This window comes from Globicephala melas, chromosome 14 (genome assembly GCF_963455315.2).
Source record: "Globicephala melas chromosome 14, mGloMel1.2, whole genome shotgun sequence".
Classification (NCBI taxonomy): Eukaryota; Metazoa; Chordata; class Mammalia; order Artiodactyla; family Delphinidae; genus Globicephala; species Globicephala melas.
Genome location: NC_083327.1, coordinates 18,121,985 through 18,148,746, shown reverse-complemented (window position 1 = coordinate 18,148,746; position 26,762 = coordinate 18,121,985). Strand labels below are relative to the sequence as shown.

Here is a 26,762-nt window from a genome sequence, read left to right as displayed (position 1 = left end):
AGAAACTTTGGATTATATTCTGGCCACTGTAAACAGTATGTTGTAGAAATTCTGGATTCTGTTACATTCCTCCAAAGAGTACTGACTGTTTTAGTAGGCAATTAACTTGACTGGACTCAAACTCTCAACTCTGTTTCCCCTTTGGGGAATGGAAACTAAAACCTCTGTTCAATCCTTTTAGCCTTAGTTAGGCTGCCTAGAGTTTGTCCGTATGCAAGATTTAGACAGTTTATATCCCTCTCTGGATCTCTTTTTCTGGATTTTCTTCCTCATTTTTCAGTTAGTACAAATGCCCCAAACTCTGTCATCTAGTTCTTCAGGCCAGCCAAATTCTTCAACTCAAGACTGGGAGTCTCCATCTGAATTTTAGCCACCCTTCACAGTACCAACTTGGGCATGACCTCAAGTCAAATGCCACAGGAAACGGCAATTCAGCCAGTGACAGTTCCTTCTTCTAAATATAGATGACCCTTACCCTCTAGTTTCTGTCTGCTTTTGGTTGCTCACCAGTGTTTTTAGATAGTTGGTTTTTTTTTTTTTAAATATGTTGTCCTCAATTTATAGTCAGTATTTGCTGGAGTTTTAGTCCAAAAGGAGTTAATCAGTTACACCTAAGAGCAGAATTCTGCCTAATATTTTAGAAAACTAGGCAATTATCTTGCTAATTTCAATAGAGACAAATGGAAAAGATATTAATGAAAGATAAATGGATTTTATAATGATTGATTTAAAGTAAATGTGGCCTTGGTATTTGAGAATAATATAATAGAATGTAGGCTTGCAAGGTGTTGGATAATAGAGTATCTCAGGACTTCGCGATTAAAAGCACACATTTGCCTCTCACATTCCTGCAATCTTCCTAATGACTACAAAGAATAAATAAGACATAAAACCACAGAGACACAGAAATCAGAAGAGAACATGAGAGCAGCAAAGTTCTGGAAGACTGAAAGCCAAATGATAAGCAATAATTTACTTAGCAGAGTTAAGAAAGGTAAAATAGGGCCTATGTGTAAATCGGAGGGGAACCTATAAAAAAAGCCAATATGTGCAGCAGAACCCCGAAAAGGTACAGTAATCAGTAATCCAGGTAGTTCTGAAAGTGAGGGTGCAGAAGGCAACCAAGTAATAAGCCCCTTTCCCAACCCACAAGAAGTGTAGGTTTACTCTCTAGAGACAAGGAACCAGAGACACATTACACTCAGGGAAGCGGCAATTAGTGGAGGAAGGGTTTGAACTAAAAATGAGCAGTAAAACTCTACGTGTCAAAACACTAAGATCCACCTCCTACCACCCATCGCAGCAGAAGTTATTTGCAGATGATTAGAAGATTGTAGCCTAAAAGAAAAGATTTACATATAGTAGGGTGGGGATCCCTGCCACTGCCCCCAGTCAATTCATAAAAAAATGTTCTGCCCATACACGTGGAACTTCCATTCACCTTTCTGGGCCATCAACCTCACTATGAAGAGGCAGAACATTTGACAAAAGTCTCTAAAATTAAAATTAGTATCTTAAGTACTTATTAAGTGCCAAGCTCTGGTGCACAGTTTTTAAGAGGAAAAAAAAAAAGACTAGAAATGAGACCAGCGCTACCTCAGAGAAATGAGAACCAGACAGCAACTGTCCTGAATATAACTTAGAGCTTCAAACTGCACCAAACGACTTCAATGATGACCAGTCTAATTAACAAAAGAGCTAAAAGAATCTGGTCTGAATGCCTCATTTTGCCCAGGAAAATTTAAATGGAATGTAATAAAGGCCTCCAAGCACTTCAGAAGGTTGACTGGCCATAATTATCAAAGGTCATCTTATGTTACATTATTAGTATTAGGAAAAAGAGCCCTGACATTTAAGTTTCATTAAAAGTAAACTGACCTGTGAAAGCATGAAAAATTAACCAACAGCCTGAGCAGTCAGTTACACTCTGAGTATTTTGAAAAAAATCCACAAACTTCTCCTAGAAAGAATAATGACCAAACATTACTAGCACCGGACACGTTTACTATTCTTAAACTGGGTTTACAACTTACACCAGTAATAAACAAGACACCCTATCTTTAAAAGATCAGTTTTCCGACTACCCCACTCTTTCCTATTCCGTGGGATCATTTCCCTCTGTTTGCCTGTGCCTTAGGGCTACCAATGACAGCTACCAACACTGAACTGCCTTGCTATTAGTTACCCGGAAAAAAAACCCAAATATGTCCTTATGCTTTGAGTTATTTCCTATTTTCCGAAACAAGCCAGCTGCAAAGATTAATTAAGATGTAATCATGGGGAATTCCCTGGCAGTCCAGTGGTTAGGACTCCGCGATTTCACTGCTGAGGGCCCAGGTTCATTCTCTGGTCGGGGAACTAAGATCTGCAAGCTGAGCGGCATGGCTGGGAAAAGAAAAAAAAACAGGTATAATGATGAACTTAAGAAGTAGAAAGCCACAAGAAAAAATTGCTCCCACCCTTAACAAAAAGAAAAAAGCCAGATAATCCAAAAACACTGTAAGTTTTTTTGAGGATTTTTTTTTATATATAAATTTATTTATTTTATTTATTTATTTTTGGCTGTGTTGGGTCTTCCTTGCTGCGCGCAGACTTTCTCTAGTTGCCGCGAGCTGGGACTACTCTTCTTTGTGGTGCGCGGGCTTCTCATCACGGTGGCTTCCCTTGTTGTGGAGCACGGGCTCTAGGCACGCGGGCTTCCGTAATTGCATGGCATGTGAGGTCTTCCCGGACCAGGGCTCGAACCTGTGTCCCCTGCATTGGCAGGCAGATTCTTAACCACTGCGCCACCAGTGAAGTCCCAAAACGCTGCAAGTTTCTGAGTCCATCAGTGAGGTGACATGGTAAGGCAACCAAATATCTAAATTCCAGAGTGACAAGCCCCTCTGAGGAAATGGGACATATGAACCACTTCACCTTTGACAGAGCACAAGCAAAAGAGATGTTGCTATAAAACAACGGAAATTTTAACAAACTCTTTTAGGGCCCAGTGTGCACTAGTGCCAATTTAGAACGCTGAGAGGCTCAGATACAAAGGGATTCTGCATGCAGTCAATTCTTTTTTCATAGTCTTGCACCTCATGAGATGCTCATGGGAAATAGCGTGAGCAGGGCAGACCTGAGAAAGGTCCATAGGTGGTCCAGGTGTGTAGTACCTGCTCCAAGACTTGAGGGTAGAGCAGGAGTACCGAGAAAAGGCCATCTATACTTTGGGCCTGCAGGAGTACAAGGTGGGGATCAGCTACTGCTGAGGAAGGAGCAAGAAATTCACCCATGTTGCAGATCAACACTGACACGCGGCAAACGCAGTCTGTTGCTGGGAAGGGCTAGTAAAGCCTCCCACCCTCAAGTCCCTGCACTGATATCAGGCAAAGGTTAGCTGCTGCTGGATAGGGCAGGAAACACACATCCTCCTTCACTCTACATTGACATTAGGCAAATGTAAGCTAAACACTAGAGAAGGGACAGAAAACCCACTCAGGCCGAGATCCTACGCTGATATGAAAGATGACTTCTAGGACTGGAAGGCAGGCAGAGTAATTGCTCACACCCCATGCCCTCTGCCCCGTCCTCCTCCTCCCCTCCTGATATAAGGTAAAGTTCAGCTGCCACGGGCAAGAAATCTGCCTGCATTCTAAACCCTGCACTGAGTAAGAGGCAGTGCGAAAGTGACAGGATCACTGAGAAAGCTCAGCCCATGGGGCTCAGGTAACAGGACCTGCCTAAGACTGAGGCTGAAACAGGAAAACTGCAAAACCCCTTCTACCACCACAAGTCTTACATCAAACAACAAGTAAGAGCAGTCTGCCACTGGGAGAGGGGCAAGAACATGGTGAGAGACCCTATGCAAGTATATAGGGCAAGCTGTCAGTTAAGAAGAGTAGAACAGGGACAATGAAAAAATCCTCCAACACTAAGGCCCCGCATCAAAAACAAGGTAGCAGTAACCTACTGCTGGAGGAATCTGAAGTCAGTGGTGCACCAATGATAACAATAACAACCACCCCAAACCCAGATCAACTACTAACTAAGCTGACTCAACCTAATTGCCAGAAAAAGTGTACCATTTCTTTTTTTTTTTCCTTCTGTTAAAGAAAGGCAGACTGCCACATGCAGCAGCTCATTTGGATGTGTGTGGAGTACTGGAAGCTTGACTACCCTACGTTCTCCTACAAATGACCCTGAGAGCTTGTTTGCAGGTTCTAGCAGGGGAGCGCAGCTACTCATATACCCTTGACGGAAGAACAGTCCCCCTCTATCGGGCAAGGTCATCCTCTTCAACCAAGCATGCAGCTTCAAGAGGGATGCACATGGAGTGGTGAGGGAGGAAGGGGAGACCCGCCTAGCCATCCAGGTCAGCCGAATCAACCCTGGTGATCAATGGGGTGACAGATGTCGCAGCCAGATCACCCTCACATCCAAAAGTGTACCATCTCTGAGTATAAACACCTCAAGTTCTACTGTTCATCTATATTCAATGTGTAACACACAATCAAAAAATTGAAAGACACATTTTTCAAAATGTTAAAACCCACTGTCAACAGAGAAAAACAGCAATACAACCAGACTTAGAGATGGTGCATATACTGGAACTTATAGGACAGATACATTAAAATAACTCTAATTAATATATTAAAAGATCTAGTAGAAAATAAGGTTGACACTTAATAAACGGGAAATTTCAGCACAGAGATGAAAGCTATACAAAGAAGCCTAATGAAAACACAAAAAATGAAAAACATGATATCAGAATGAAGAATTCCTCTGATGAGTTAATCAGCAGACTAGACACAATAGAGGAAAAAATAAGTAAACTTGTAGAAAAGTCAACAAAAATGATCAAACTGAAACACAAAGAAAAAAATGAGTGAAAAAACAGAATGGTGCATCTAAGAGCTGTGGAACAATACAGGCTAACGTATATGGAACTGGAATCCCAAAAGAAGAGTAGAAGTATTTGAAGAGATAATGGCCCAAAACTTCCTAAAGTTAATTTAGAGAACCCCAAGCAGAAAAAATAAAAGGAAAACCACATCATAGTCAAACTGCTGAAAAGCAAAGTAAAATTTTAAAGGCAGTCAGAGAAGAAAGAAGCCTTACATTCTACAGGAAAACAATTAAGAATGACAACAAGGGCTTCCCTGGTGGTGCAGCTGTTGAGAGTCCGCCTGCCAATGCAGGGGACACAGGTTCGTGCCCCGGTCCAGGAGGATCCCACATGCCGCGGAGCGGCTGGGCCCGTGAGCCATGGCTGCTGAGCCTGCGCATCCGGAGCCTGTGCTCCGCAACGGGAGAGGCCACAACAGTGAGGGGCCCGTGTACCTCAAAAAAAAAATGACAACAGAGTTCTCATCTATGCAAACTAGAAGATGGAGTGACATTTTTAAAGCGCTGAGGAAAATAAACTGTCAACCTAGAATTTTATACCCAATTATAATGTATACTCAAAATGAAGGCAAAATAAAGATGTTTTCAGATGAACAAAAGCTGAGAATTCATTGCCAGCAAATCTGTAGTGCAAGAAATGTTCTTTAAGGGAAATCTGGATCAACACAAAAATATACCAAGCACTGAATATGGTAAAAATGTGGGTAATTTTTTTCATTTTCTTAATCTCTTTAAAAGATAAGTGACTGTCTAAAGCAAAAATAGTAACATGTCGCAGGATTTATAGCATATGCGGAATGAATAATAGCACAAGACGCTGGAGAAGGAAATGGAAGTATATTCTTACACTGTATGTAAAATGGTATAATATTATTTGAAGGTAGACTGTGATAAATTTAAATTGTGTATCATAAACCCTTACAGCAATGACTAAAACAAAGATAACAAAAAGGTATAAAGAATAAGTTAGTAGTGAAGATAAAATGGATTCATTAAAATATAATGATGACTATGTCAACAATAGGTGAATCTAGCCATGTGAAGGGTTTCTAGAGTTCACGGCATCACTTTTGCAACTTTTTTTGAAAGTCTGAAGCTTTTTCAAAATAAAAGGTTTAATTGAAAATATTAATGGCAAAAAATGGCCCTGAAGAAATCTCCAATATTTACTTAACCCCTACAGTGTGCAAAGTCTACAAAAGGAAATATGAAGCTGTACAAAGGAGAGAGAACATAGGATCCCCATCAGGCTGCAGCTCACATTCTATGAGCTCAAAAATGAATAACTGACCATGAGTATATATCAGAAAACTGTCCAGAAATAACAAACTTTTTGATTAAGGAATTGATATATTCCCTAACTCTAAGAGCAACTCTAAGAGCAATGTAACCTGGAAACAGCAAAAATGAAAGTCCCTCAACTGGTCACTGTTTTGTGAAAACATTAAAATATCCCTACCATATGTGGTTTAAAAGTCCTACATGTGATTCAAAGGATATTTACTGAACACTGCCCATGAGCCATGCCCTGTACTAGATGCTAGGGGTAGGGAGAGAAGCTGCATAGTAATACCCTGAAACTCAATTTAAATAAAAAGACAAAAATAGAAGAAATGGCCCAAAAACGTTATAGATGTTCTAACAGAGGACATACATCAAATACTGAGGAAGAAAGTCCAGGGGAAGAAGCAAAGTCCAAGAGGACCAGAAAAAATGAGAAGACTGAAAGGAAGAAGCTGTTGGAAGAAAGAAAGGAAAGAACTGAGGGTGTTTCAACAATGTAGGATAAACAACTACCTGAGGTCACAGAAGACGCTGGAGGAGGACTGATAAGAGCACATAAAGGGTCAAGCCTTAGAAAAGAGTGTGCCTTAGAAAGAATGATGTCTTTGACTTTCCAATACAAGAAACTGAGAAGAAAGAATACAGGTATCACTAACTTGAAGCTCCTCATATTCACAGTGAACACCTATGTGTTGCACTTGTGCTCTTTCTCTCACACAATCACACCACCTAGACTTCGCACGTGCTTTTTCCGGAACCTGTAATATAGTTCCCCTTCCTCTCTGCCTGGTTAATGCCCATTTACCTTTCATCTCTACTCAATCTCCTGGAATCTTCACTCTTAGCACAGCAGACCTCTCCTTCACAATACTCCTCAGACTTGAGTAACACTTTGTGTTCCCTGCCAGATTGTGAATTCCATGAGCAGGGGCCAGCTCTGTTTTAAATTTCCATGTCACTCCCCAGAACCTGTTATCATGCATGAAACATAGTAGACCCCAAGAAATACTGATTAATAAATGAGTGAACCAATATAGAGAAAGTTAAAACCTATAGTCTCTATTTTTTATGAATGACAACTACACACAAAGTCACACAGAAAGCAAAAGCTATTATTTCATTAAATTACTAAAAATAAAAATTGCCTTGGAAGGCTATCCTGTATGACTGTTAATTAGCAATGCTATTTAGCACAAGGGAAGAGCTACAAGTAACAGGCACTCCATCGTAATTTCATAATAAATTAATTCACGAATGGCACTCAAAGTGAGTTACGCATAAAGGCTAGGCCAGGATCCAATCTAGAGTTGAATATGATAAAACAGGAAGCAGTACCGTGTAGTTTAAGCATAACAGCTTAGAATCAGGTTGCCTAGGTTAAAATACTGGCTCTACTCTCATCAGCTATGGCTTTGGCAAGTTACTCTATGCTCTGTAGCGGGCATTAATGTTTTCCCTACCCAGTGTCCACTCCCCTTCCAGCAACAGCAGCAGTTTTTCTTCAAGGAGTCACATCCTCCTCCCTGACTCTTCACTGTGGCCCCTCTCTAGGCTACAGGATGAACTTGTGACCTAGGTTTAAGTGATTAAGTACACCATTTCCCCCTAAATAGAACTACAATTCCAGCAATGAGAACATGATCAAAACTGTGCCAATCGGAGCCAATTCCAAGGCTTTTCTTTTAGCTATTAGATAAAAGGAAGAGAACCTGAAAAGAACTGGGGTTACAGTTGCTGTGGTCATCTTGCTGCTGTGAAGAGTTAGTCCTAAAATGGAGCAAGCCCAGAAGGGAAACTGACAGACAGTGTGAAAGCAGATCCTGAGGACACCACCTGAGCCCCTGTACCAATCCTCTCCTCAAGTCAGCTCCACCTGTAACTTTTTAGCCTTCTGCTTAATCCAAGTTAGGCTGGAGTTTCTAACACTTACATCCATGAGTCCCCACTAACACACTTTCTCAGCTGCAGTTTCATCATTTGGAAAATGAGGATTCGCTAAGCTTCCGTGCCTTCATCTGTGAAGCAGAATACCTACTTCATAGGTTTGTCGGGAAAAGTAAACACTTAGCACATAGCACAGATCTCACACATCATCAACCTGCTGTTTAAAAACAGAAAACACTTCTTATAAAGAATACTGAGCTATATATGTGATTTTAATTAAAAATCTGAGAATTATGTGACTGGATAATAAGTGAGCAAAAACCTCTGGTAAAAAGATAATGGCAACAGCTAAAATGTAAATTGGGATAAAAATCCCAACACTGAGTTTCCTGCTACCAGGTAATTCAGACATTAACTAAGACTATAACAAGAGTAATTGCAAGCAAATTATCACCACAGAAGTATAGATGCCAATGTTGAAGAAGAGAAATTAAAACAGTCACCTCCCCAGTAACAAGAGTAGAAATCAGTGAATAGAAAATGGACAAGGAACAGAGAAAATCAAAGCCAAAAGTTAAGACTGATAAACTTCTGGTAAGACTGATAAAGAAAAAAAACAAAAAAACCAAAGACTATCAATATTAGGAATGAAAAAGGGTCTATCACTATAGAACCTAAAGACATTAAAGAGATAATAAGAGCATGTTATAAACAACTTTATGCCAATATGGTAAATAACAGATGAAATTAACAAATATACTGAGAAATGTAACTTATAAAAACTGACACAAGAAAAAGAGAAAATTTGAATTGCCCTAAAAATTTCTTTAAAATTGAATTTGTAATCAAAAACTTTCTTATAAAGGAAATTTCTAAATGTTGGCTGAAGTCTGTAAACCACTGTGTCAATCAAGCAAAACACCTGAGGGTTAGATGAGGCCCTCCCCCACTCGCCCAGAACATCAGTTTTTTCCCCTCTAGTGGATTTTTAGTGAATGGAAAGGGTGGTACAGAGAGAGGAAGAGTCAAAAAAAGAAAGAAGAGATTGAATAACAATTAAGGAGATAAAGACAGAGTAAAAGTAAAAGAAATGGAATGGTCTCATATGTCAGTAGGACAGAATAAAATCAACAGACTAGATTACCTGCATTAATGGTGTATAATAGGCAACCTGAGAACCTACAGATTAGATTAGAAATGGATGAATAAAGGGAAACAGACCTGAAAAAATGTTCGTTTGTATTTCCTAAACAAGCAAGTGATAGCAGAAGGGAGTTGTTCGAGAATCTGCAAACTGTCAAGAAGCAAGTAAGGAGGCTGCTACACAAAGCAGACGATGTACAGAACAGTTGAGCTGACTGGAATAACAATACAGTATTGTTTAGAGGCAGTCTACATTACTGTGATAATACCTTCTACTAGATATTAAAGCATTAGCTCCAAACTTGAAAAACTGCTTCTAGAAGAAAATTTTCAGACAGAAAAAGTTTCTCAGCTAGAGACAGAAATACTAGTTTCTCAAAACAGCATTGAAGCAGGGAGCTAAGGAAACCTGGAGAAAAGAACTTGGTGTTAAAAAAAGTCAGCTCTCTTCTTGGTGGGTTTGAATCTAACCTAAAAAGTATAAAACTTATTTTACTTTATTATTACTGAAGTATAAATAAAAGATAACCTAAAGAACCACAGTCAATTCTCATTACTCTAGGCAGTTACGTTCTACAAACTCACTTCAAACACTGAATTAGCCAACACTGAACCACTGCTCCTAAGGGAAAATATTAATACAAGGTGAGGTTCCTGCAAGCCCCTGGTCACATTTTTGTCAACCAATCAAAACATAACCTTGTTTAATGTATGTTCTGCTTGACATATTATTCAATACATACTGTAGATTCGTGAACGCTGAATTCACAGCCAACAGCACTATGACTCATGGCTGAACAAAGCTCATCTAACATATATTTTCTCCAGAAGGCACATGACCGCATTCTTGGGACAGCACTTCAGCACTCTCCTTGTGGGGCAGGGGGCATGTATACAGTGAAATCACCAACGAAAAGCACAGGATGTGAAAAATGTCGCACTAAAAAAATGGTAAAAAAGACACTTGTGAGAGAGCTGGAACAAGAAGGCAGAACATTGCCTTGTCTGACCTCAGCTAGGAACGTGTGCTCGGGCAGCAACAATTTTTCACTGCACTGTGCACATCTTCAAATTACTATGAAAGCACTATGAGTGCTGATTTGGGGGTTACAAATAAATTTTAGTGAGTAGGCAAATTTGAAACCCAGCAATAATGAGGATTGATGCACTCATAAAAATTTACACTACTGTCATACAAGTAAATTTTTTAAAAGTTTACTGTAAATGAACCTAGAAATCTAGGAAACGGTAATGGAAAAATACCATTTCTTGGAATCAATCTGCCAAGATTTTTTAGTTATTGAAACATGAAAAATACAAACCCACTAAAAGTCACTTTTGGTCTCAAGCAGGCCTCTTCAATTTACTAGCATATGACAATCAGCATTAGGAGAAATCAAAGTATGTTCATTTCTAAGTTATAAATGAAATCCATTAAATCCCACTTGGGGAACTGCATTCACTATATTTTTTTTTTTTTTTTTTTTTGCCGTACGCGGGCCTCTCACTGTTGTGGCCTCTCCCGTTGCAGAGCACAGGCTCCGGACGCGCAGGCTCAGCGGCCATGGCTCATGGGCCTAGTCGCTCCACGGCATGTGGGATCTTCCCAGACCGGGACACGAACCCGTGTCCCCTGCATCGGCAGGCGGACTCTCAACTACTGCGCCACCAGGGAAGCCCTTCACTAAATTTTTAACAGCAGAATGGCCAATATATTTACTGTAATCAACTTTTTAGAAATATCATTTATTTAAACGGACTGTTATTGAGTATCAGGCCACACTTCCCCTCACCCTAAGATTAAAATGATGCCAAAAGATGATTTCATGACTTAATACATCATTACCCACACTGATTACATACTACAGTAAAATATACTACAGAAAAAACAAAGTCTGATCTAGGCTCTACAGAGCTCTCACAGATGAGTGATTTAGATTTTTATTCAAACACCTAAATGTTCATGTTCAAATCTTCACATATTTGTAAATCATCTTTAGTTCTTGACAGAGAGACAGAGAGAAATAGCAATAAAAGAGAAAACTACAATTGCATGAATTAACGGGAAATTCAACAAAATTTTTGAAAAAGCTCTCTCTCTCCCATCCAGTCCCTCAATGTCCCAATTAACTCCTATTGCATTATAGGAATTACATACTTTACACAGAAAGGTGAGAATTAAGTGAACAAATCAGAAACTCCATAAACCTGCCTTTGAGATCATTCCAGACCAATGCCCACATTTTACAGTCAGCTGCCAGCCAAGTGCTCTTTTTACACCATCATTTTTACGAACGTGACTAGATTTAGCACACCTGAACATTAAGCAGAACAGCTATGTACTCAAAAAAAAAAAAAGTCCCCCAAATATTAGCTATAAAAACCCATGCCAAAGTGTATATTTTCTAAAGAGACACTGTGTCTCCCTTGGTCTGATCAAGCTGAAATTTGAACTGATCTAAAAATGGGGCAATTGTTAGAAAAGGAAGAATCCAATACTTTAAAAAAAGAAAAAAATATATACCTTGATACCATGCTTCCCTGTGGTAGAGCTTTGATTAAAACTTGGGTCCAAACATTAGCACTGACCTTCAAAGCTAAATTGGCATACATTCCCTTTAAGAAGGTATCACTAACATTTTAAATTAGAACAGCTAAGAAGAAAAAGACAATTACATTCAGTCCTGTGCTTTCTTCTACTTTCATAGAGGATTGTGTTAGAAATTACCGGGAATTTGTCTGTCATCCTACTTTGTCTGTCATCCTCATTCATCCTACTTTGCTGCCTTTGTCAACATCCTGGTTCACCTATTACCACCTGAACTTCTGTAAGAGCTAAATGCTTTCCTAGTCTCATTTCAATTCACTATGCCCACCACCAGACTACCTTTTCCGAGGCCTTCTCTGTCCCCACATTCAAGCACCTCCAGCAGTTCACACTGCCATCAAAATTAAGAACACAGTTCTCAGCTTGGCTTTCAAGGTCCTCCATAATCTGCCCTAACATGCCTTCAGAGTTTTCCTTCTTATAATTCTCCAACAGGCAGCCTAAGCTCCAGAACATACCTCCAGCTTTTCTGTGTCTAGACCCTTGGTTAGCATTTCCCTCCGCTTGGGTGTACTTCCCCCTCCCTGCTGGTTGAAATCCTGTCCACCCTTTCAAGGCTTATCTCTATCACAAAAGCATCTCCGATGTTGCTGACCCACAGGTGTCCCTCCCTGCAATCTGACATCACTTTCTTCGCAGCCCTCGTAGGGCACTTCACTCAGACTTGTCTACCAGTTATTTACCTTCTCCTCCTAGAGTGGAGGGTGCCAGGGCAGGGCCTAAATCAGATGTTTCTTTATTAACATTAAAAACCAAACTCTGTCAAAAGGGAAAAAAAAAAGACACATCCTACTTTGCAACCCGGGGGGAAAAGCCCAATTATTAGTAGGGTAGAATACATTCTCCAACAGAAACTTTAAAAGAATTTATCCTTAAATCAACAACCTTACCGGAAGAGTGTCATCCATTCAAATCATTACGGGAGATATGTAACTGGGAGCAACATGTATTACTTTTTAAACATAGCAAACCCGTCCCTGACCTCCATCAGTACATCAAATGAATAAAAAAGTATGACTGCATTGTAACGATGCCTCATTTATCTAATAGCGCTAGGATGTGAAGGGTTCACATGAGAGAGTTTTCTGAAAAAGTGGCTTCCTACTGCAGAAACAGCTCAGACACGCCCATAGCCTGGACCAGCTGAGAAATCCTCGTGGGAAACTGACCTCCACTTCACCCAGGCCAGCAGAAGACACTTGGGCACAGTGGGGAGGTCATTTTGTGCCAGTTACCTGCACCTGGTAAACAGGTATGCAGCACGGAGAGAAAGCAAGGAGGGTATTAAAAACCCTATCAAATGGCAAAAGGAGCTTTTTGTGTCTGGCAGAATCCTCATTCCAAGTTACTGGTCTATCCACAGTGTATTTCCCTGAGAAACTTTGAAAAGTTGAGCATCTGTTCTTCTGCCTCAGAACAAGCTAAGTCGTCCCCTCCTGGAAGATTCCATACCCTCTGCCACTGAAAAACATTCCACACTCTAATTATATCTGTTACGGATTGAATTGTGTACCCCCAAATTCATACATTGAAATCCTAACTTGCAATACTTCAGAACATGACCTTATGTGGATACAGGGTCAATGCAGATGTAATTAGATGAGGTCATATTAGAGTAGGGCAGGCCCCTCCTCCAATATGACCCATGTCCTTATAAAAACAGCAAGTTTGGACCCAGACAATCACACAGGAAGAATGCCATATAAAGATGAAGTCAGAGATCAGAGTGATGCCACCACAAGCCAAGCAACTCCAAGATTGCCAGCAAACCACCAGAAGAGAGGCGAGAGGCATGGGACAGCTTCCTCTTCAAGCCCAAAGAAGATATCCTGATCTTAAGGTTTAGCCTCCAGAACTGTGAGATAATAAATTTCTGTGGTTTACGTCACCCAGTTTGTTGAATTCTGTTTGGGCATCCCTAGCAAACTAACAGTGCTACTGGTGTCTTTCCATTTACTACACCACTGATCTACTGTGACAACCACCTCTTCAAGTAACCAAATTTCTTAAGAATGGTAAGTGTTGCACTAGTTCAACAAACACATACTGATGACCTCTATGTGCCAGGCACCAAGGACACAGCAGGGGACTGACATGGTCCCTGCCCTCATACAGGTGACAGTGTCATCAGGATAACTGACAACAAACCAAAATTATACAATGATAAAATTACAACTGCGATAACAGCAATAAATGACACACTTCCTTTCTTCTTTGAACTGAGGATAGTGGATATACTGAACCCCATCTAGATGACTCAAGGACATTGCTGTGGAGACCCAGTGCACAGCTGCAAGCCCTTAATTGTTTTTGCTTCTCTCCCAGATACCAGGCTGTAGGACACCATGAGATCTACTTCCATCAACTATCATTCTTTCTCTGCTCACTCTCTCCCAATCTATCCATTTCTAGCCTGGGGGTTCTAATTTGCTGTGGGCTAGAAAAATCAGGTAACTCTTATTGCTAACAAGCGTGGATTAAGTAATAAAAAGTGCTGCAAGTGAGAACTAAGGATTTGGCTTTAATGTGGGTTTTCTGATTTACTTTAGATTCTCAGAGACATTTTTTCCTACAGAATTCTGTTACACGGCACAAAGGTGGAACATTATTCCATACAAACTAGGTGTTACTGAATAATTTTATTACTTTGGTATTAAATTGCCTGGTAAACACTTGTTTTCTTTCAAAGGGAATACAGTACAGGGATGCTATGTGAACAGAGACTTAGGGAAGAAATACTGCCCTAATTCAGACCCAAATTCCGAATTAGAGAATTTATTGCCCCAGTGTAAGGCATATTTTTGTTATCTAATTGCAAATCATATCACCAAATAACAGGACCAAGGGGCTGTACAGCATTACAACTGGAAACCCTAGCCAAAACGTTTTGCAGTACATAATAAATACCACCTACCTCTTATGCATATCCAACAATCATCTTTTTTGTTGTGTTTTTTAAGTTCTTCTTCAGTTACTTCAATTAATCTTCCTTTTAATCCTGTTAGGTCCTTTCCACTTTTGGTCAGTCGAATCCAATCCATAAGACTTCTGCCCTGTTTCAGAGGGACCTCAAAAAGGAACAAGGAAGAATTCAGTGTGGCTTTTTCGAGTCAGCTGCCTTCCCTTCCCCTTCCTGCTGCTGGTCCTCAGGCCACTTCATTATTGATTCCCACTCCAAAAGATAAGAAAACTCAAATATAACAATTCTAAAAGTCTTCTTCAGCTTTAGGACGTGGTATCAGAATTATAAATGGAACCCTATATAAAGTACCTGGGCCATGAGGTGGGGCTTAGAAATTCTGGCACACAAATGTCCATGCAAATGGTATCATAGTACAAAGATAGTACTGAACCCAGAGTCAGAAAACAAATTTTGGTCCTGGCTCTACTGCTAATATGTTCTAGTCGCTTACCAATTTGGACCAAAATTTCTTTGCCTTAAAAATCAAGGGATTTGATAGAAGAAAACAGAAACTGGCTGAAGTTGATTTTCTGGGTTTTCAACATACACAGAATATTAGAAATCACATGAGATGGTAATATGTTTTCTAAGAATCCACTGAGAAACAAAGGTTATCAAATAATGGAAAATATTAAAACGGTGGCTCCCCATATTCCTTATAATAATGTCTCTAAACTGTCACACTCTAGGGAAGGGGTTGGCAAACTGGCCTATGCCCGTTTCTGTATAGCCCTTGAGCTACGAGTAATTTCCACCCATGGTGGTGGTGCTGGTGGTGAAGAGACTGAATCCTTATGACGCCCTCAAAGCCTAAATTATTTATTACCTGGGCTTTGCACAAAACTTTGCTTTCTCCTGCCTAGAGGGTTTAATAACAGGATGTTTGGGATTTTGTGGGTTTTGGTTTTTTTTACAAAATACATTTTCAAAGCTTTTAGATAAGAGGTACAATTAGTGTTTTAACCAGTTGCGACACCCTAGTGGAAATTTTTCAAGACATCTAACCTGTATAACTAGTTTGTAACATAGTACCAGATAACTGTTTAACATAAAAGTAGTCATATTCAAGGAAGTTTATTGCTATTTGTGTCCCCCCAAAACAGATTGAAATCCTAATCCTCAATGTGATGGTGCTAGGAAATAGGGCCTGTGGTAGGTGATAAAGTTGTTGCGATTAGTGCCCTTATAAAACAGGCATTAGAGAGTTCCCTCACCCCTTCCGCCAAGTAAGGACACTAAAAAGATGGCTGCAAACCAGGAATCGGGGTCTCACCAGACACAGAACTGGCCAGTGCATTGATCTTGACTTCCCAGCCGCCAGAAGTGTGAGAAATAAGTTTCTGTTGTTTATAAGCCACCTATGATATTCGGTTAGAGCGGCCCGAAAGTACTAAAACACACATCTCACTTTCCTGAATCATATCTGTTTTAGATATTCAATTGCCCCCGAAATAACCAAGTTACTAGGTCTGTGGTGCCTTTCCAGCTTCACATTCCTTCTTACCAATCCACATCATCCCAATCTTACCATCGCTAAAACTCTCTAGGTCTCTTGGTCTTCATAAATGAAGTAAAGTGTGAGAATGCATATGATCTTTCCCATCCCAAACCACTTCTTTCACCATTCTATCACCTGCAGGTAGTAATCTTTTGGAAATGCAAATCTAAGCTAGGCCCCTCCCTCCTTCAGTGGCTCCTCATAATCCTTATAGTAATGTCTCTAAATGCCCTCGAGTGGCTTACTAGGCCCTTCATCATCTGGTCATAGTTTACCTCACCAGCTCCACGTTTTAACTTTTGCCCCTTCCCATTCTATGCTTTTAGGTAAATGGAAACTGATTCCGCTCTCTCCCCCGCAGACATTACTTCCTCCAGAAGCCTTTTCTGACCCCGACTCCTTCAAGGTCATAACAGACTGTTACAGTCCCTATGGTATTTATAACTGCCTCTTTACTAGTCTGTGAAGCTTGCTGGACTAAACTCTTTGACAACAGAGATGTTGGGGCCCAGGGCAAGCCATGCAAGAGGAACACTTTGACTGTCCTCTTTATCTCCCTGAAAGCAGGAAATAAATCTCCCATGTGAAAGGTGCCCTCCCTCTACTGGGAGGTAGAAACACATCCTTCTCACCAGAGATAGGAAATTCAGGGCCAAGAAGCCTGTAAACAAATCTTGTTATTTGTTTACTAATTTACCACCCAAGCCCAAACTTTGCTCAAATTCCTTACCAATTCAGTATCCAGACCTAAGTTTCTTTGTCCCATCAATTCCTCTCAAATGTACTGTCTGTCTGAAAAGTATAAAAGCTGCCAGCTTTGGCCACTCCTTAGTGTAATAGGGAAGAACCTATTACAAGTTAATCACTAAAGGGATGTCGCCTATAAGTTTAAATTACACATAATGGCCCATCTCTGGGAACCCGGCTATCCGGGCAATGAGCATTAAGCTAAAATACCTTTATTTAGCTCACAGGAAACATCCTGACCAGGCCCACCTGCGAATGATTGCAGGGACGAAGAAATTAACACATCCTCTCTGGAGGCTGATGGGAAACAGGGAATGTTTGACTTTACTCCCTCCCCTTCTAGTATAAAAGAAGCCTGAATTCTAACTCAGGCAAGATGGTTCTTTGGGGGATGAGCCCACCAGCTTCTCCGTTTGCCGGCTTTTCAAATAAAGTCATGATTCCTTACCCCAGCAATTTGTCTCCCCCTTATTGGCCTGTCGTGCTGCGAGCAGTACGAGCTTAGACCCATAACATTAGATCCCATTTCTACAAGACTTCTGTGCATGCCAATTAAGTTTGTTTCTTTTCCTCCTGCTAATCTGTCTTGTGTCACTTCTGCAGAAATTTCCCCCTCCCCAACAGAGATCACATCTCCAGCATATGGTAGGGTCTCAATAAATACGGTACTGAGACCCAAATATGGTAGGGTCTCCATGTCTCTGCTTCTTATTTGTAGAAAAAGCTTCAGTCTCCTAGGCCTTCCCAGAGTTCCAAAGAGCAGAATCAAACAGCTAATGACTATAGAAGTGAGAAATGCAGAAACCAAGGAAAAGTAGTCAAGCAAGAAAACTACTAAGAGCTTGAACAATAGTCACAGGACTCCTAGTCCCTCCTGAAGAGATACACACAACAACATGATGCATATCCTTGAGTTCTTTTACAGCAACCAGGACCCCAAGGGATAGAAACTGCTGACCACAAACACAAAGGCCCCAGCCTGGCTGGAACAAGAAGGTTGTGGATTGAGATTTCTAAAATATCACCATGTTACCTCACCACCAACCAAACAGAAGAATGTCCGCAAGCTAATCATGCTCCCTGGACCCTCACCCCAAATGTTGCCTTTGATAACGCTTGCCTGAAAGCCATCGGGGAATCTGGGTGTTCTGAGCACTAGCTGCCCATTCTCCTTGCTTGGCGCCCTGCAAATAAACGCTGCACTTTCCTCCACCACAACCCAGTATCAGGAGATGGCCTTCGCTGCGCGTCAGGAAAACAAACTCAAGTTCAGTTCGGCAACAATTTCACAAAGGGGGAAAAAATCGTCTGAGTTTTCTCTTGAATTGCAGAATAATCGCATTTTATTCTCTTTCTGGACCCAAAGACTCACCTTTCCCATCACCACCTGAGAAAACGTTTGTCTTTGCCTCTAAGTTTTCTCCTTTAAATGATACTGAGAACATGGCTGGTAGTTTTAATGGAGAAGGGCAGCAACTCTCATATTCTAATCCAGAGATGCTTTCTTTGAAAAGGCTCTACTATTCAGCCAAGCACTTAGCTTAAGGAGAGAAGCAGGTCAAACACCAAGGAGACAAGGACACACGACTGGATGGCTGCATAATATATGCAGCAATAAGTGAAAAGTCACAGTCAGAGTCACATCACATCAAGCCTACTGGGTCCAAGGCAGCATTTCTTAACCAGTTTTCTTTTCTGTGAAATGGAGATAATGAAAGCACCCACTTCATAGGATCATTAGAAAGATTAAACAAGTTAATACATGTAAAGCACTGAGGTCTTCAGTAAGCACTAAATACATCTCAGTTTTATTATTATTACAGTTGGGGCGATAGACTTCTGAAAATCTAATGAAAGCTACAGATCCCTGAACCCATAATTGTGATCTAGAGTCAAACTCCAGGTCCATGTGGAGAACATAGAGAAAGTTGGTGAAGTTCCCAAATGATGTCAATGCTAAGGCTCAAGAGTCCAGAAATGAAAAAGGAGTGGCCCGAGTAGGTGGAAGTCTTGCAAACAAAACATGAAGATGTGGTTATTGAATGAGGAACTAACAATCAACAGAAACAAGCAGCATTCATGTTGCAATGAACACAGGAGACAATTCTATTAAATTCTGCAAATATAAAACACATTTGTGTTCCACCTGTTGGTAACAGAAGCTACATGCAACAAAAAGTTAAAGAGTATCATATTAGCTTCAGAGTCAGCAAATGACATCAGTAGAAAAGGCAGTGATAAAACAATCAGGTACCAGAGGAAGACAGAAAGGCAGTGTGACTTGGAGAAGCGTCCGTAAACCTAACTGGAGGTTTGCAGACACTTGTTCTCGCTTCTCCAATCTTCCCTAGCTCCCGGAGTCCCCACCCTTGGCGGGATGATCACTGGTCTCTGTCGCTAGTGCTCAGCCTTTCCTCTCTTCTAGGGAACTCACATCGCTCACAACCCCTTCGGAAAGTGAACAAAAGAACGGAGAGGAGGTTATGTTTAAGGAAGGAAGCTAATACTGAATCCCTACAATATAGGACGCACACAGCCTGGCCCTATCATACATCTGAATTTAATTAATGGGGAAAGAGTTGGAAGAAGGGAACTGACAGAACGGGATAATGGGATGGGAAAGAAAAGGGGCCAGTACGTAAGAGGGAGGGAGGTTAGTAGAGTTCGAGGACTGGAAACGGCACGGGATCTGAAAGAGATCGTCAGCAAGGGCGGGAGGGAACGAAAGCTAGAGGTGGGGACAGGAGGTGGGAGAGGGTACGGAAGGAGAGAAAGGACTGTGCCGGAGCATGAAACGCTGGCGAGAAGGGAGGGCTGCGGCACGAGACCGCCGGAGTCACCCGCTTACCTTGCTACGCCCCCCGGTGGAGACGCGCTGCTGCGAGCTGGGGCCCGGGAAAGACTGGGAAGGGACGTTCAGCATCCTGGACTCTTAGCCCGGGCCCTGCCCGGGGTACGCCGCCCGACGGAATAGCTCGGTGCGACCCCTCCAGGTAACACCTCCGGCTCCGGCTCCGAGGCCGGGCAGAGGCCAAGCCCCCGACCCACTTCCGGGGTCGCCCGGGGTGAGGCGCGCCATGACGCAGAACGTCGAGGACGCGAGGGGCGGAGCCAACGAGACCAACGGAGAGCCGGCGGGGGTGGAATCAGGGTAAAGTACGCATGCTCCGTTCGTCCCGCACCCTGAATTTCAGCACCGAAAAGAGGTGACAGCTGTTCCGTGGAAAGATTAAAGGGTGAAGCTGTTCCTAAGCCTTGGTGCTGACTGAATCTGAGAATAAATTCTTGGAGACGCCTGTTAACCCAGAACACAAGTGTCTGCCCATTGTTGAAGCACTACCATCGCACTGCTTGAATATGGAATAAGGCATTTTGATTTCTCAGAAACTCTCTCTTCTAAGGCACCACGCTGTACAGGAAAGAGAACCTTTAAGAGTTAAGATGTCAAATGCAAACAGTCACTCCTGCTAGGTGAAGAGAACACTTCACCTTTAAGAACTCTCGCTAATGATTAACGAATGAGTCGCAGAGGTTAGTAAAGTCTCTTTCTGCTCCATTCACCCACTCACAAGTTCTTCCTCCTCATCTAACTTCCTCTCTTACCTGAAAGATAAAGGGGACTGAGAACTGATGCAGCCTATGTCCAAATGTAGCGCTGAACAGCTAGCCACGTTCAAGAGTCAGATAGGTTTCGTTTGGATGCCACCTCTGCAGCTACTAAATGAGCATCCTTCTGCAGGTTACTTTAGTATCTCAATGCCTCATTTCCCATCTGCATAATGGATTTAGGTTTTAGTAAGAATTAAGTGAGACGTCAAGTGCAAATTACCTAGCACAGTGCCTGGCTAATAGTAGGCACTCAATAAATGTGGCTGTGGCTTTTCATACTATTCCACCCTATTAATGACAGCAGCACAAATACTGTGCAGGTAAACACCAGTCCCTAATACTCAAGGTCCAGATTGGTGACCTGGTGGTTTTTTTGCATATCTCTTGGGGAACACACATATCCTGAGAGCAGAACCCAGTAAAAGAAGAAGTTTTCAGGAAAAGAAATATAGTTCTAAGTAACTCTCCATCCTCCTGCCATTACTAACTTTTCCTGACTCTGAAACATGGTTTGAATTTGCTCTATTTCAATTCCTTTGTCCTTAAAGTGCCTGGAAATCAATGCTTATATTTCAATTGCTTGCCACTGCAAAGATTGTATTTGAGCTAAAAGAACTTCATGATCATAGTTTACTATGTTACCTCTCCCGTGCAAAGTGCTCCTGTTTTCTCTTTCATTAACAGATGATGTATTCTTCTATAAGTCTATGTTTAACCAAAAAAAAAAAGCTAATCTCTAAGAATTTCTTATTTCACTTCCTATGTGAAAATCGTTACATGAGTATCAGGAGCAGGGAACCACAGCAGCGCTGGAAGGTGATGCAGTTAGAGAATGTCTCCTATCTGCCAAATTTCCTAGCTCCCTCGTGGACAGAAATGGAAAAAAAAGTACTATCAAATTCTGGCCTTTTGTCTCCCCTTTTTTAGACTCCATGTAAGTCACATCCATTTAAATGTTTTGTTTTAATTCTGGGGATCCCTCAATGTAGTGCCATAAGTACTAAACACCCATGCTATTTTACTACTGGATTTGAGGACAGCAGAAGGGTATTAAAGTAAGAATTACTTGACTCATCATTCATTAAAATCCCTACAATTTAATAGCCCTAACATTGATTCCCAATTTCAATTATAGACAATGATTTACAACATTTTCACCATCTACTAGCTAATACATAATAATAATGTGTGATTGGAAACATAAGAGGATTGTCCTCATTATCTAGTAAGATAATATTCATCTGTAACTACAACATCCAATGGGGCTCGGTAGGAAATACCAGATGTCACAAGATTCAGTCTTGAAAATTAAATATTGTCTTTCTTTGAAAAGTTTTATTTTCAAAATTATAACTGAAGATAAATTTGTAATTTGATGAAGAGAACCAAATTATCTTTTATAAGCCCCAAATGTTTATAATACAATCAAGGTTCCATTATAAATAAAACCTATTTTTAAATTCCAACATTGAATTATAGTGTAGGGATAAAAAAGGCCAAACTACCATAGTAATTACTAAATAGTTCATTTTATTAATAATTTATATACAAATAAGTTAATTTAAAAGGATTATGATACATTTGTACACTAATCTAATTTGTACCTACAAGCTTTGAATGTCATCAAAAGTAATCAGATTAATTTTCACAGATCAGCTCCTCAATTTCTTCTTCGCTATCAGAATCTTCATAAAATGAAATTGTGGCTTGAATTGGAAATTTTTTCAGAAGAACTTCTGCTTCTTGATATAAGTAATCGTAACACTTTGATTTTGGCCAAAATAGTCTGAAAGAAGCAGACAACATAATATGCTTTATTTTTTTCACATTCAGAATCCTTCTACTCATGAAACGTTCAAATTTCAAAATCTCCATATATTTAACAACTGATTTATGCATTTAGATAGTTTAAAATGCTACTATCACAGCTTTCATGGAGTCTGCTTGACAAAGTATCAGTAACTGGTTAATTACTTTAAATCTTTATCCAAGCTATAAATTGGACCAAACAAATTGACACTAAACCCTTCGTGAGCATAAGATCAATATTTAACTTACTTCAGGCATTATGGATATATTTATTCTTACAAAATACAGAAGAAGGTTTGTCTTCCAAATTCCTTTGGGAAAAAAAATGAATCCTACCATGACATTAAAAATTGTGATGATAGCCAACTTTATAAAGACATCAAAGTATTATGCACCTTACACATAGGCATAAATTACCTAGTATTTTGCTTGAAACTCAGACTTAGCTCTTAGTTACAGATGGAACCAAATCAAGTTTAGAAAAGTACAAAAAGCAACCTTTTCAAAAGGCTACCTCTGACCCCAACCTCGAGCCCATCTCTCTCCCCTTTCCCCATCCAACTAAATTTTGGAACACCATATTAAGATGTTGAGAATTAGACTGGTTTTATACAAATAATTTGTATGTAAACGTGATTACCTCAAAACTTCAAATTTCCAACAAATATTAATCTTGCCATCTGATCTTCTATTATTTTTCATCCAAGTAAAATAAAAGGACAAGGCTGAATCCCCAGCTACAGTACACAGTATTTTAGTATACAATAAATAGCCCCACATACCCATATAATAGACTGAGTCTAACAAAAAGAAAGTTACATATGTTCACTATACTCTATTTTAAAAGGCAAAAAAGTAGGCCGTGTAGTTTATAAACGTTTCTAGCCAAATAGTTTTTTTTTTAAGCTTATCAACTGGGTGCCTAAATAAACAACCATCAGTAATTCAGTCATTCAATCAATATTTTAGTGATCTCTTGCGTCAAACATAATTCAAAGATGAATAAATCATGGTCCCTACCTTCATGAAGTTGACAACTGAGTAAAAAGAATCAGAAACACACATTACTACTCAAGATAGAACTTAATAAAAATACAATAAACTTAAGAGAAATACAAAGAAACTGCTACAGTAGTTCAAAAACGGAAGTGCTTATACAGGAAGCAGTTGATTTTCTAATGTGTAAAACTGCCAAACCCAAAGAACGTTGTTTAATTGTTATCACACTCTCTCTCCCCCGGAATCTCTCACTGGCCATTTTTCTTCCAGGGACTTCATACTTTACTGAATTCTCCCCTGTTCTGAGTGATTCTTCCCAGTCACCTTTGTGGACCTCTCTTTCTCTGTAGACAGGTTAGATGCTGGCCTTCCCCCACCATTTTATCAAGAGTGATCATTTCTCCTCTCTCACTCCTCCAGATGACCTGACCCACTGCCATGATTTCCCCAATTTACCAAAGGTTCCCAAGTCTGTCTGTATTTCCACTTAAGAACTTGCCTTTGGACCACGAACCTGTATATGCTGCTCTCTACTGGAATATCTACTTGGAGGCACCATAGGCACATTAAATATGACAAATGGAAAATTCGACTCAGTATCTTGATCTACAGTTCCACCAACTTGCGCGTCATTCTGTCTTTTTACTTCTACTTTACCTACCATATCCAATACATCATAAGCCTAATCTACTGTGTCACCTAAGTATTCCCCAGATTCACCCAGTCCCATCCTCGCTTCCAATGCCTGAACTGCAATAACTTCCAATTTCACTTTTGGTGTTCTAACTAAAGCTATATACCATTTCCTTAGTGATTTTTCTGAAACATAAATCTGATCACATTACTCTTTTGGTTAAAATCCTTTGAGTAATCCCCAATACCATCTACAGAATAAAGTCCATGAGTTCCCAATGCCATATACAGGATCAGGACAAAACTCTTGTACCAAGGTGTACAAGACCTGGCCTCTGCCTTCCCTGGTGAAATGACCACAGCTTCACACACCCAAATGCCAGTTCCTTGATGCTCCCAGAAGGAACCATGCTGTTCTCTTTTTCTACGCTATTTCTTCTGCTCCCACGTTCCCGACCTACCATCCATCTGGTTAACTTCAAGACTCAACCAGGTAATCACACCTATGATACACACTTCCCTGACCCTTCTCCACCCCCTCTGACAGAGTTAGTTATAAAATTGACCAAGCTAAACTACTAAAACACTTCCAAAGGGCTGTGATTATTTTTTTCTCTGTCCTTCACAAGTTCTAGCAAAAGGTAGGAAATTAATCAACATGTATCGACTACTATGTGCTATTATAAACATATACACATTCTACAAACATTATATAGCTCTTCATCTAACAGCTCTCTAAGGCAGGCAAACTGCAGAATTAACTTTCCACCTGATTAAAAGCTACAAAGAATCTTGCAGGAAGGCTGACTTCCCAGTAGCTAGGAACAGTAAACTAGCTCCTAATTGTTAGGTCAAATAACTGTTGGTCCCTTTTGTGATCCTTAGTAGTCTTTAGGATTTTCATCATATTTCCTTTTTGTCTTACACGTCAAGCTCGATTTGTTCAGTTTGCTGTAAACCATGATTGTGAATACCATTCTTCCTTCTGGTTTTCAAGAGAAAAAGAATATACACACTCTGCCTGGTGTGAAGTCAATTTCACTTGAACCCTTTGGCATTAAAAAGAAATTGTTTTGCAGGCACAAGATGTCACCTTTCTACTTTTACTAACACCGCCCGCTTTCCCTCTTCATAATATATTTTTTAAGTGTTTACTAAGTGTGCACTGATTAACAGTTCTTTCAGGGGAGAGCGTGAGCTCCTACATTTTCCAGTTCGATGAGTAAAGGACCTCTGGGACGAGGAAGATTAAAGAAACGTTAAAGATAGGTTTTCCAAAAGAGAAAAACTTCAGGACCAGCTGCTGAGCAGGGCCGGACGAGGCCCCCGGCTCTTCCCTGTGGCTGCAGACAGACCTTCGATGAGGCCTGTCACTCACCTGACTGGGTGTCTGTATCGGGAAAGCTTTTCTGAGGCGTCCGTTATTCCGGGGCCATCTGGCATCTGGGGGTGTAAGGAAATGGATCGAAGTTAGCACTCACCTTCTAAAAAAACTGCAAACCCTGGCGACCAGGCTTTCCTCTCGTCTGCGGGGAATGTGACCGCGGGGCTCTCAGTAGCCTCGCTCCCGGCCCGATCTGTTCGTGCCAGTAGCTCTGGAGGACGCACTCGTCGCTTCAGCACCGACAGGGCCACCGGTATGGCCACCAGCAGGCGCGATCTTAAGCGAGGGGAAGGCCTGGCGCGCGTCTCCCTGGGGCCCGGCGTAGCCTGCGTTGATCGATCAACAGCGCCCCCGGGATGCGCGGCTCACTCACCGCCTCCGCGGCGTGGTGCGGCGCCTCTTCCTCCTCGCCTCTGTCTTCCACCCACGGTCTCCAGAAGCCTGCGGATCTGCGAGGTGGGCAGCGGAAGGCGCGCAGAGGAGCAGTGAGCCCCGACCCGGGAGAACCGACCGCATCTGAGCGAGGGCCTAGAGGGTGCGGGGGTGAGAGAGCGGAGGGGAGGAGCTGGGGAGGCGCAGGCGGGAGGGATGGAGCGGGGGAGGCGCAGGGCGGGACAGAGACGTGGTACCCGGGGTCCGCGCCCCCGCGCCGCGTCTGGCGTTCGGTAGCGGCTGGCAGCTGGAGGCGGCAGCGCGCGCGCTGGCCGCCTGGGGTCTCCGTGGTCTCCGCGATCTCCATGGGCAGGCTGGCCCCTGGCACCCACCCGGCCCGAGCCCGAAGCCTTATATAGCCCCCGCGGCCCGCTACATCTTTACACGTCCTCTCCCTCTCCTCCCCTCTCTCCGCGTAAACAAAAAGGCTGCGCGTCAAGGCGCAGCGGCCCGAACCCCGGGGGCGAACGCGTGCAACTCCCAAATGGCCCGGGGAGCGGGTTTGTCAAGCGAGTGTTAATCGCTCTTCCACACTTGTCTGCGGGGGGTGGATAACAACATTCGCCCGAGCGACCAGTTTCCTAGTGAAGAGGCTAGGACGGGTTAAACTTAAGCGATTCTACACGTTTTGTGTATTACTGCAAAAAAAGGCCGAGTGGCGGGTCATTACTGCTCGACAGTCTCACGGCTTTTCGCCTTCAGCAAATGCCACTGGTTCTGCACTCCTTACGAAAGGAATATCGGTTTGGGGAGGATTTGTTTGTTTTTTAATGTATTGACAGACTAGGTTCCTCCATCTGCCTATTATTATTTGAAGATTAAAGATTCACAAGAGTTTAATTGTAAAAGACTAAATGTTCCAACCTAGAGGACCAGAGCCTGG

General features: G+C 41.5%; 2 protein-coding genes across 4 annotated transcripts in view; both read right to left on the bottom strand.

Moving 5' to 3' along the window:
- Positions 1 to 25,728, bottom strand: part of CYB5R4 (cytochrome b5 reductase 4) — an 88,792-nt gene extending 63,064 nt beyond the window's left edge. For 2 of the 3 annotated variants that reach the window (XM_030859417.2, XM_060283297.1), the window contains exons 1-2: positions 19,862 to 20,068; positions 14,721 to 14,874 (exon numbers count right to left, since the gene is read on the bottom strand). In XM_030859417.2, the coding sequence (XP_030715277.1) occupies positions 14,721 to 14,874; positions 19,862 to 19,936 (229 nt within the window). In that variant the 5' untranslated portion in view covers positions 19,937 to 20,068. Of the gene's footprint in view, positions 1 to 14,720; positions 14,875 to 19,861; positions 20,069 to 25,544 lie in introns of those variants that run through there. The other variant, XM_060283298.1, reaches the window with a different exon arrangement.
- Positions 22,138 to 26,367, bottom strand: RIPPLY2 (ripply transcriptional repressor 2). The gene is made up of 3 exons (XM_030859422.2): positions 25,821 to 26,367; positions 25,442 to 25,506; positions 22,138 to 22,408 (listed from the first exon to the last, which is right to left on the bottom strand). Exons 1-3 carry the CDS (start codon positions 26,184 to 26,186, stop codon positions 22,261 to 22,263), a joined length of 579 nt encoding a protein of 192 aa, XP_030715282.1. The 5' UTR covers positions 26,187 to 26,367; the 3' UTR covers positions 22,138 to 22,260.
- Positions 26,368 to 26,762: the final 395 nt, after the last annotated feature.